Source organism: Zeus faber (genome assembly GCF_960531495.2).
Source record: "Zeus faber genome assembly, chromosome: 6".
In the NCBI taxonomy this organism is placed as follows: Eukaryota; Metazoa; Chordata; class Actinopteri; order Zeiformes; family Zeidae; genus Zeus; species Zeus faber.
The window spans coordinates 4,941,869-4,954,506 of record NC_137201.1 but is presented as its reverse complement, the minus strand read 5'-3'; the positions used below and the strand labels follow the sequence as shown (position 1 = coordinate 4,954,506).

At 42.3% G+C, this 12,638-nt stretch overlaps 3 protein-coding genes across 3 annotated transcripts in view; 1 reads left to right on the top strand and 2 right to left on the bottom strand.

The window, feature by feature from the left end:
* The window catches only part of LOC307231586 (Fanconi anemia group A protein homolog), a gene marked incomplete at both ends in the record, with an annotated part of 76,119 nt that overhangs the window by 19,025 nt on the left and 44,456 nt on the right, over positions 1 to 12,638 (top strand). The gene's annotated exons all lie outside the window — the stretch shown is intronic.
* Positions 1,202 to 2,119, bottom strand: LOC307231561 (olfactory receptor 6N2-like; the record flags this gene model as incomplete). The annotated part of the gene is made up of 1 exon (XM_080002326.1): positions 1,202 to 2,119. One exon carries the CDS (start codon positions 2,117 to 2,119, stop codon positions 1,202 to 1,204), a length of 918 nt encoding a protein of 305 aa, XP_079858452.1.
* Positions 6,545 to 7,462, bottom strand: LOC307231560 (olfactory receptor 11A1-like; the record flags this gene model as incomplete). Its single annotated transcript, XM_080002325.1, has 1 exon — positions 6,545 to 7,462. One exon carries the CDS (start codon positions 7,460 to 7,462, stop codon positions 6,545 to 6,547), a length of 918 nt encoding a protein of 305 aa, XP_079858451.1.

The window sequence follows — 12,638 nt, the reverse complement described above, 5'->3', positions numbered from 1 at the left end:
CTAAGGTCTCTGTTTCAAGGGTAGTGGTTGAAGAAATCCATACAGGCACTATCATGTCAAGTTTATTTATATATCCCTTAATCACGATACAGTCTCAAAGGGCTTCACAAACCCACATTTCACATAGAAATCAACAGCCTCCCCTGGTCTGAACCCTCATCCGGGCAAAGAAAAAAGAAAGAAACCTTGAGATGGGGCCCCTGAAGGAGGAACGCCCTTTTCAGGATGACCAGGCTGCAATGGATGGCGAGTGGGCAACAATAATAAAATAATGACAAATCATAGGATATTGTACTTCTATACTATGCAAAGTCAAAGCTAGACAGAATGAGAGTCTATTTGCTGATCCAGGTAGCTCACAGCAGCCCCCACCCCCACCCCTCTCAGAGCGTGGGAGGGGCACAAGGGGTGCTGAGGGGTGAATGCAGGGTGAGAGGCAAGCAAACAGGACGGGTGTGGTTATCCAAATGCAAGACTGTAAAAATGAATCTTTAGCCGTTTAGTATTTTATAGGTATGGAGCAAAACATTCACATCTGAGGTAAACTGGAGCCAGTGCAAGGTGGCCAGTTTTGGGGTAATATGGTCAAACTTTCTCGTCAAGATTGTTGCTGCAGCCTTTTGTACAAAATGATAATAAAACAAACATCCCGACACGCTCACACACTATAACATGATATTTTAGCTCTTTTGTCCTTTTAACATTGTGACTGTTATTTACAGTACAAAATTAACTTTCACAACATAATATAATCAACTTGATAGATTTTTGTAATTGCAAGTTACAGTAAATAGTATGTTGTTTATATTATATGCTGTCATAACATCAGTTTTAATTTAACAACATGACTTGATTTTATTTGGAATGAAAAAGTTTTGATTTAATTTGACTTGAAAATATATTTCTAAATAAATGACTGCTTACTTGTCACATACTTCTGAGGGAATCTCATTGAGCTATGGATTTAAAATACAAAGATCTGAAGGGCACTGAATTGTTCATCGTTGTTTTTAAATTATTACATATTATCATCATCATGCTGTTAGTGTTTATAACACAAATTTAAGCAAAATCATTGAGTACTTTATAAATTCATGTGGGAGCTGGTCTAACAGTGAAATTTGCAAAGCATACCTGTGTATATCCCTTAACATACATTTTATACAAGAATAATGGGTTTAGTGAATCACGCTCAGTCACGTCACAGCTTCAACAGTGCTTTGAGATGTTTAGAAATCTCTTTCATTTTAAAACCATAAATAAGAGGATTGAAGACAGGTGGAATAACAACATAGAGTATAGATGCAATAATGCGAACAAAATGTGGTATGCCAGAAGATATTCTGGTGGAGATGACTTCAAAAATAATAATAATACCAAAGTTTATGAAAACAACCAAATGGGGGAGGCACGTGCGGAGGGCTCCTCTTCTGAAATCCTTTGACTTTCTCAAGGAAATGATCAGTATCCTTGTGTATGAAAACACAATGAATATCAAATATGGTAGGGTACTAATTGTCAATACAACCAGTCCATACACATGTATAACGGTGATATCCCCACAGCTTGATTTGACCAGTGAAAAATTGTCACAAACAATTCTTTCTGTTTTAAACCTGCATAGTTGAAGCATACTGGCCAAAATGACTGCAACTCCAATCTTACACGCAGGCCAAAACCAAGCCAAAACCAACATTAATTTGACAGTTTGTGTTCTGACAAGACTGTGATATTGGAGCGGTCTGCATATAGATACATACCTATCAAAAGCCATCGCTGTCAACAATGTGAATTCTGAACAAGCATACACAAACAATAAAAAAGTCTGTAAGAGGCAAGCAGAATGAGAAATGGTTTGAGTCTCTGACAATAAATCTACAAGAAGTTTAGGATATAGGGCTATGCTTCCAAACAGGGCATTTGACAGCAACGCAGCAATGAAGATATACATGGGTTCATGAAGGCTCTCATGAACATAGATGAGATATAAAACAATGGTATTACTGCAGATGATGAGAATAAAAAGTGCAAGTGTAATTGAAAAATAGACATATCTATATTTCAAAAGCTGTACATGCCCTTCAAGTGTGAGATAAGTAACATTCAAAGCACCAACCATCTCAGTATATTTAGTAGATATAAAGAAACTATATCAAATTAATTTACAATTGTCAATATGCTGTTGCTAAAAATCATTTCATGCAAAAATGTCTTCTTAAAATTGACCAGTCCTCGTATTCACTCTCCCTGTCACCAGTCATGTGCAACTAAACAGATGATGAAGCTATCATCATTATTTTTATTCAGGTTGTGTTATTCTCAGTGGATCTCATTACAATAACTGCTTTAGTATTTCTAAATACATTTTTCCGAGGGGATGGTCGAACTATTGCATCATTAAAGCTGAAACAAATTCACAAACTTTTTTTTTTCACTACAATTTCTACAGTTTTTTCCCCTTAAGTTTGTATAGAATAAGCAGTAAGAATTTTGAAATCCTCAATTTTCTCAGAATATTGATGCAATAAATTATTGAGCCATGATGAAACATTGATTAATGGAATTGTATGAACACATGGATTTGTATAGACATATTATAGCCCATATGATGTGGTTTCTATTGAGCACAATATGTTTAAATTGCTAAATTGAGATTTCACTGCTTGGTTAGATTTTTCTTGAAACACTTGGAAAGAATTGTTTTTGCATCCAGTGATCTTCCATCGGCTGAAGTTATATGGGCACTGAAGACGATGGAATCACATTATTCGTACATCTTGTGTGTTAACACGGGCGAGCTTTTTAGAGCTATGTTTACAGCAGGGAACAAAGTGTGCGTACCTCTCCACATTCGGAATTGGGCCCTACTTCAAATCGCTTGTTGTCAGAGAGGTGTCCAGGCAGGCTGGTCACATAATGATGTTCGACGAAAGCCTCAATTAAGCTCTCCAACCCAAACAGATGGAACTGCACGTCCAGATTAGGGAGGGGTGGCAGGTGAAAACCCAGTATATGGGCTTGGAGTTCCTCGGACACACAACTGCCCAGGAAATTGTAGAGCGAATGCAAAATATGTTCTCCGAAAACAGAATGAAGAACCTTGTGCAGCTATCAATGGACAAGCCTAATGTTAATTTGAGTGTTTTCAATTCACTTAAATCCGAGCTTGTCAAAGTCAACCGATATCTGCTGAACATCGGGTCGTGCGAACTGCACACTCTCCAGAATGCATTCCGGGATTGATGCAGGGCAAGCGGATGAGAGGTGGACCACACCCTCTCCATGCTCTATGGGCTCTTTTAAAAACAGCCCCGTGCGCAGAGAAGACTTCATAAAAGTAACAGACTGCATCATACCCATGCTTAAATTCTGCCTCCATTGATGGGTTAAAAATGTGAACGTTTGTGAGAGAGGACTGGTGGACTGCTGTGGCTTCACGTGATAAACTATAAATAATAGGAAGTCTCATTGAGAGCTACAGAAATCGCTTGATTGCAGTGATTGCCTCTAAAGGTTGTGCAACAAAATATTAGGTTAATGGTCCCATCATTTTTGCCCATGCCATTTTCATTTGTTCTATTATGTAAAATATTCTGTTTAATCAAAAATCAAAAGCAAACTCTGATTCCTATTCAATATGGAACAAACAATGATGGATGCCAATTACTTTTGTGAGTTTCAAGTTATTCCAGTGAAAATTTTGGGTTTTTCTTTTGTGGAAGGGTACCAACGAATATGTCCAGGCCATGTTAGAATATAATTGATCTCTTTAGTGATAATCTTTGTTTGAAGTGCAGTTTCTTTGCTTTACTCTGACATACCAAAGGCAGGTATACATGAGAAAATTGCTTTTAATTTCATCACATTTCAGGAGGATTGAAGCATTGTGTCGATGAGCTGTAAGGGTACCAAGAAATTTGTCCACGTCTTTAAATGGTTTTGGGTAAGTGGCTCTAGGCCTTTGGGATCATTGATGCTGTCAGTGGTTAATGGGTGGCTATTTATAATTAACATGGCTTCATAGAAGAATGTTCACAAACAAGCATCATCTAATCTTCCAGCGCTCTGTGAGAGGACCCAGCTTAGGATGCTCCTAACTGTCCTGATCTGCCATTCCCAAACACCTCCCATGTGACTGGCGTCAGGCACATTCGTAGTGAAGTAACATTGTTTTGAGGCCATGTAAGCGGTGGATCTGTCTTTGTCCACTTCTTTTAAAGTCTTTGTCTGTTCATATTTTGCCCCAACAAAATGTGTCTCTTGATCCGATCTGATTTGTCTTACGGCTCCACGGACAGCTGTAACGCATCAGATCTTCAAATATCTCTACGTGAATTGCCCCTCGAGGATAGACAGGGAATTTGAGACCATATCTCTTATACTCTTTACGACCTAGCTTAGTGTGTAATGGTCCAAAACAATCCATCCCATAGTAGAAGAATGGGAATGGTGGTGAGGAATCAACATGGTTAGCAGGTAGATGTGTCATCTTTCTGTTAGCCTGCGAGCTCTCCTGCACATACGCTTTGATTAATGCAGTTCACCACGCAGTTCACATCATGCTGGAACAATTGATGGCTTCATGGCAGTTTACCATGACTCAGTGTTCGCATTTCCTCTTTGAAGGCATCCTTTTGTGCAAATTGAATGTAGTCATCTTTCAATTTGGGATTTTTCTGATATTTCCTTTTCAGGTGCTTCAGCCTCACCAGAGCCAGCCGTTTATTTTCTGGTAGTTGTGGACGTGTCTTAAAGGGGAGGGGCATTTCCAAGTGCCCATCTGTATTCAGGTGTATTCTTCCATTCAGTTATTGCATGAACTGTGTTTCATCTTGTTATATGTTCTTTGTATCATTAAAGTCTGATTCGAGGGCTCTGAGGACAGTGGCTAGTGTTAATGGTGGAAGTTCCTTGACAGATACACAATGACACAGACCTGTCACTTCTGTTGACTTTGTGACCCGTGGTGAGCTGCCTACAAGGCTCCAACCCAGGTCAGTCTTGATGGCATACGGTTCATCTTCAGCCTCTAGGAGTCTGACCTCACAATCCATCACCTCTGGTATTTCCTGTGCTATTCTGTTCAGATGTTTTGACCTTTTGGCGGTGTCAGGTAGGAAGTGGGATGAAATCTCTAGTATAGGCGGGTGGCGAGTTGATAAAGCTTTGTGAGGAAAACCCCACTAACTCTCAGCCCACTAACTCTCTGAATAATGGAATCTTTTCCCATAATAGTGGTAAACTTTAACTTGACTGGCTCTAAACCTGCCCCCGTCTTTTCACATACCTCTTGATCTACAAAAGTGTTGCTACTCTGTGTATCCAGTAGGATATAGACTAAGGTCTCTGTTTCAAGGGTAGTGGTTGAAGAAATCCATACAGGCACTATCATGTCAAGTTTATTTATATAGCCCTTAATCACAATACTGTCTCAAAGGGCTTCCTTCACAAACCCACATTTCACATAGAAATCAACAGCCTCCCCTGGTCTGAACCCTCATCCGGGCAAAGAAAAAAGAAAGAAACCTTGAGATGGGGCCCCCGAAGGAGGAACGCCCTTTTCAGGATGACCAAGCTGCATTGGATGGCGAGTGGGCAACAATAATAAAATAATATGACAAATCATAGGGTATTGTACTTCTATACTATGCAAAGTCAAAGCTAGACAGAATGAGAGTCTATTTGCTGATCCAGGTAGCTCACAGCAGCCCCCACCCCCACCACTCTCAGAGCGTGGGAGGGGCACAAGGGGTGCTGAGGGGTGAATGCAGGGTGAGAGGCAAGCAAACAGGACGGGTGTGGTTATCCAAATGCAAGACTGTACAAATGAGTCTTTAGCCGTTTAGTATTTTATAGGTATGGAGCAAAACATTCACATCTGAGGTAAACTGGAGCCAGTGCAAGGTGGCCAGTTTTGGGGTAATATGGTCAAACTTTCTCGTCAAGATTGTTGCTGCAGCCTTTTGTACAAAATGATAATAAAACAAACATCCCGACACGCTCACACACTATAACATGATATTTTAGCTCTTTTGTCCTTTTAACATTGTGACTGTTATTTACAGTACAAAATTAACTTTCACAACATAATATAATCAACTTGATAGATTTTTGTAATTGCAAGTTACAGTAAATAGTATGTTGTTTATATTATATGCTGTCATAACATCAGTTTTAATTTAACAACATGACTTGATTTTATTTGGAATGAAAAAGTTTTGATTTAATTTGACTTGAAAATATATTTCTAAATAAATGACTGCTTACTTGTCACATACTTCTGAGGGAATCTCATTGAGCTATGGATTTAAAATACAAAGATCTGAAGGGCACTGAATTGTTCATCGTTGTTTTTAAATTATTACATATTATCATCATCATGCTGTTAGTGTTTATAACACAAATTTAAGCAAAATCATTAAGTACTTTATAAATTCATGTGGGAGCTGGTCTAACAGTGAAATTTGCAAAGCATACCTGTGTATATCCCTTAACATACATTTTATACAAGAATAATGGGTTTAGTGAATCACGCTCAGTCATGTCACAGCTTCAACAGTGCTTTGAGATGTTTAGAAATCTCTCTCATTTTAAAACCATAAATAAGAGGATTGAAGACAGGTGGAATAACAACATAGAGTATAGATGCAATAATGCGAACAATATGTGGTATGCCAGAAGATATTCTGGTGGAGATGACTTCAAAAATAATAATGATACCAAAGTTTATGAAAACAACCAAATGGGGGAGGCACGTGCGGAGGGCTCCTCTTCTGAAATCCTTTGACTTTCTCAAGGAAATGATCAGTATCCTTGTGTATGAAAACACAATGAATATCAAATATGGCAGGGTACTAATTGTCAATGCAATCAGTCCATACACATGCATAACGGTGATATCCCCACAGCTTGATTTGACCAGTGAAAAATTGTCACAAACAATTCTTTCTGTTTTAAACCTGCATAGTTGAAGCATACTTGCCAAAATGACTGCAACTCCAACCTTACACGCAGGCCAAAACCAAGCCAAAACCAACATTAATTTGACAGTTTGTGTTCTGACAAGACTGTGATATTGGAGCGGTCTGCATATAGATACATACCTATCAAAAGCCATCGCTGTCAACAATGTGAATTCTGAACAAGCATACACAAACAATAAAAAAGTCTGTAAGAGGCAAGCAGAATGAGAAATGGTTTGAGTCTCTGACAATAAATCTACAAGAAGTTTAGGATATAGGGCTATGCTTCCAAACAGGGCATTTGACAGCAACGCAGCAATGAAGATATACATGGGTTCATGAAGGCTCTCATGAACATAGATGAGATATAAAACAATGGTATTACTGCAGATGATGAGAATAAAAAGTGCAAGTGTAATTGAAAAATAGACATATCTATATTTCAAAAGCTGTACATGCCCTTCAAGTGTGAGATAGGTAACATTCAAAGCACCAACCATCTCAGTATATTTAGTAGATATAAAGAAACTATATCAAATTAATTTACAATTGTCAATATGCTGTCGCTAATAATTATTTCGTGTAAAAATGTCTTCTTAAAATTGACCAGTCCTCGTATTCACTCTCCCTGTCACCAGTCATGTGCAACTAAACAGATGATGAAGCTATCATCATTATTTTTATTCAGGTTGTGTTATTCTCAGTGGATCTCATTACAATAACTGCTTTAGTATTTCTAAATACAATTTTCCGAGGGGATGGTCGAACTATTGCATCATTAAAGCTGAAAAAACTTCACAAACTTTTTTTTACTACAATTTCTACTTTTTTTCCCTTAAGTTTGTAATGAATAAGCAGTAAGACTTTTGAAATCCTCTATTGTCTGAGAATATTGATGCAATAAATTATTGAGCCATAATGAAACATTGATTAATGGATTAGTATGAACACATGGATTTGTATAGACATATTATAGCCCATATGATGTGGTTTCTATTGTGCACAATATGTTTAAATTGCTAAATTGAGATTTCACCGCTTGGTTAGATTTTTCCTGAAACACTTGGAAAGAATTGTTTTTGCATCCAGTGATCTTCCATCGGCTGAAGTTATATGGGCACTGAAGACGATGGACTCACATTATTCGTACATCTTGTGTGTTAACACGGGCGAGCTTTTTAGAGCTATGTTTACAGCAGGGAACAAAGTGTGCGTACCTCTCCACATTCGGAATTGGGCCCTACTTCAAATCGCTTGTTGTCAGAGAGGTGTCCAGGCAGGCTGGTCACATAATGATGTTCGACGAAAGCCTCAATAAAGCTCTCCAACCCAAACAGATGGACCTGCATGTCAAGATTTGGGAGGGGTGGCAGGTGAAAACCCAGTATGTAGGCTTGGAGTTCCTAGGACGCACAACTGCCCAGGAAATTGTAGAGCGAATGCAAAATATGTTCTCCGACAACAGAATGAAGAACCTTTTGCAGCTATCAATGGACAAGCCTAATGTTCACTGGAGTGTTTTCGATTTACCTAAATCCGAGCTTGTCAAAGTCAACCGATCTCTGCTGAACATCGGGTCGTGCGAACTGCACACTCTCCAGAATGCATTCCGGGATTGATGCACGGCAAGCTGATGAGAGGTGGACCACACCCTCTCCATGCTCTATTGGCTCTTTTAAAAACAGCCCCGTGTGCAGAGAAGACTTCATAAAAGTAACAGACTGCATCATACCCATGCTTAAATTCTGCCTCCATCGATGGGTTAAAAATGTGAACGTTTGTGAGAGAGGACTGGTGGACTGCTGTGGCTTCACGTGATAAACTATAAATAATAGGAAGTCTCATTGAGAGCTACAGAAATCGCTTGATTGCAGTGATTGCCTCTAAAGGTTGTGCAACAAAATATAAGGTTAATGGTCCCATCATTTTTGCCCATGCCATTTTCATTAGTTTTATTATGTAAAATATTCTGTTGAATCAAAAATCAAAAGCAAACTCTGATTCCTATTCAATATGGAACAAACAATGATGGATGCAAATTACTTTTGTGAGTTTCAAGTTATTTCAGTGAAAATCTTGGCTTCTTCTTTTGTGGAAGGGTGCCAACAAATTTGTCCATGCCATGTTAGAATATAATTTATCTCTTTAGCGACAATCTTTCTCTTTTCACAGCTTCTTTGCTTTACTCTGACATACCAAAGGCAGGTATACATGAGAAAATTGCTTTTAATTTCATCACTTTTCAGGAGGAATGAAGCATTGTTTCGATGAGCTGTAAGGGTACCAAGAAATTTGTCCACGTCTTTAAATGGTTTTGGGTAAGTGGCTCTAGGCCTTTGGGATCATTGATGCTGTCAGTGGTTAATGGGTGGCTATTTATAATTGACATGGCTTCATACTCTTCATACTCTTCGAAGGGCAGAATGGCACAGACAGCGGGGGAAAGAGAGGGCCAAGAGACAGTCTGCCTTCATCGCAAACCCATTTGGAGTCACAAAGCAGTTGCTTGGGCAGAAACGAAGCGGCCACCTTGTCTGTCCCAAAGAGGAGATCGACCACCATCTCCGAAACACCTACAGTGATGCTGCTTGGGAGGAAGACCTATGTCCCTATAGACCTTTGATAGACCCCCCAGGACCCACCACTGACTTCAACAGCAAGGAGCCCAGTTGGAAGGAGGTTCAGGAGGTCGTCAAGGCAGCCAGAGCCAGCTCTGCCCCGGGACCAAGTGGAGTGCCCGACAAAGTGTACAAGAGGTGTCTCAGACTCCTTCACCGGCTGTGGAAGAGTCTGAGGGTTATCTGGAGGAGGGGAAAGGTAGCCCAACAATGGAGATTTGTAGAAGGTGTCTGGATTCCCAAGGAGGAGAATGCAAAGAACATCGAGCAGTTCAGAACCATCTCACTGCTCAGCGTTGAGGGGAAGATATTCTTTGCCATCCTATCCCGTTGGTTGATGGAGTTCCTCCTGAAGAACGAGTACATCGATACCTCTGTACAGAATGGTGGAATCCCAAAGGTTCCAGGATGCCTCGAGCATACAGGTGTGGTCACGCAGTTGATCAGAGAGGCAAGAGAAGGGAAAGGAGACCTAGCAGTGCTGTGGCTCGACCTCACTAATGCTTATGGATCCATTCCACATAAGCTGGTGGAAACAGCACTGGATCGGCACCATGTCCCAGGTAAAATCAGGGACCTCATCTTGGACTACTACAAGAGTTTCAAGCTGAGAGTCACCTCTGGGGCAGTCCCATCCGTTTGGCATCGGCTGGAGAAAGGGATCATCACTGGATGTACGATTTCAGTGATCCTCTTTGCCTTGGCAATGAACATGCTGGTCAAGTCAGCCGAAGTGGAGTGCAGAGGTCCACTCACCAAGTCTGGAGTCCGCCAGCCCCCCATCAGAGCCTTTATGGACGACCTGACAGTTACGACGATGTCAGTGCCGGTGTGCCTACGGATGCTTCAGGGCTTGGAGAAGATCATTATCTGGGCTCGGATGTGTTTCAAGCCTGCAAAATCAAGGTCCCTGGTGCTCAAGAGAGGGAAAGTGACAGACAAGTCCCGCTTCTCTCTGGACGGCACCCAGATTCCATCAGTCACCGAGAAACCAATCAAGTGCCTCGGCAAGACCTTTGATTGCACACTGAAGGACGCTGTATCCATCGAGGCCACAAATCGGGAGGTGGAGGCGTGGCTGACAGCAGTGGACAAATCGGGTCTGCCTGGTAAATTCAAGGCCTGGATTTACCAGCACGGTGTTCTCCCCAGGATTCTGTGGCCCCTGCTTGTGTACGAGTTCCCAATAACAACAGAGGAGGGCTTCGAGAGGAGGATCAGCCATTACCTCCGTAGATGGCTGGGCCTGCCACGAAGCCTGAGTAGCATCGCTCTGTACGGGCAGAACAACAAGCTGAAGCTCCCCATAAGCAGCCTGAATGAGGAGTTTATGGTTACCCGTGCAAGAGAGGTGCTGCAGTACAGGGAATCCAGTGACCCGAAAGTCTCCCAGGCTTGCATCGTAGTCAGGACTGGGAGGAAGTGGGCAAGGGAAGCAGGCGAGCAGGCTGAGTCACACTTGTGTCACAGCGTGCTGGTTGGCCCTGTGGCAACTGGACGAGCAGGGCTTGGTAGCGTTCCAACCACGTGCTACGACAAGGCCCTGGGCAAAGACAGACGCCGACTGGTCCAAGAGGAGGTGAGAGCTGGCGTGGAGGAACTGCGCGCTAGTCAGATGGTGAGGATGCGACAGCAAGGCGCGTGGATGAGATGGGAACAGGCAGTGGACCGCAAGATCTCCTGGTCCAAGCTTTGGCAAGCTGGGCCTTACCGGATGAAGTTCCTGATCGCATCCGTCTATGATGTCTTACCCAGCCCATCCAATCTCTTCTGCTGGGGCAAGGTTGACACACCATTATGTCCCTTGTGTCTCAGAAGAGGAACGCTACAGCACATCCTCAGCTGTTGCACAAAAGCCCTGGGAGAAGGACGCTACACTTGGCGCCACGACCAGGTACTGAAGGCAACAGCAGAAGCCATCTTCACCAGCATCACCCAGGACAAGCCTCTCCGACCAGCAAGGCAGGCGATTGCGTTCGTCCAAGCAAGGGAGAAGCCTAAGCCCCAGCAAAGGGGAGCAGTGGGACTCCATGGTACTGCGCCGGACTGGCAGATGAAGGCCGACCTGGGGAAGCAGCTCAGATTCCCAGAGCACATTGTGGAAACCACCCTGAGACCAGACATAGTTCTGTTCTCAGATTCAACAAAGCAGGTGGTTCTTCTGGAGCTGACAGTCCCCTGGGAGGAGCGTATGGAAGAGGCCAATGAGAGGAAGCGTGACAAGTACGCCGACTTAGTGGAGGAGTGCCGCAGACGGGGGTGGCGTGCCCGGTGTGTGCCAATCGAGGTGGGCTGTAGAGGCTTTGTAGCACGATCTCTCTGCAAAGCATACAGCCTGCTTGGCATCACAGGGGCACGGCAGAGAAAGGCCATCAAAACTACAACAGTGGCAGCTGAGAATGCCTCTAGATGGCTGTGGATCAAGAGGGGTGCACATGCACATCAAGTACATGCTACATAGACACAAGTCGGGACTTGATCAATCCCGGCTGGGTCGCCTGGGTAAGGGTGTATGATGTTGAAATACCCGAAACACCCAATGACCCCAGGTTCCATCACTGATGATGTGTATAGGTGCATCAATAGATGTATATTTAACTAAGAATGTTCACAAACAAGCATCATCTAATCTTCCAGCGCTCTGTTAGAGGACCCAGCTTAGGATGCTCCTAACTGTCCTGATCTTCCATTCCCAAACACCAAACACAGCTGTAACGCATCAGATCTTCAAATATCTCTACGTAAATTTCCCCTCGAGGATAGACAGGGAATTTGAGACCATATCTCTTATACTCTTTACGACCTAGCTTAGTGTGTAATGGTCCAAAACAATCCATCCCATAGTAGAAGAATGGTGGTGAGGAATCAACATGGTTAGCAGGTAGATGTGTCATCTTTTTTGTTTCTGTTAGCCTGCGAGCTCTCCTGCACATACGCTTTGTTTAATGCAGTTCACCACGCAGTTCACATCATGCTGGAACAATTGATGGCTACATGGCAGTTTACCATGCCTCAGTGTTCGCATTTCCTCTTTGAAGGCATCCTTTTGTGCCAATTG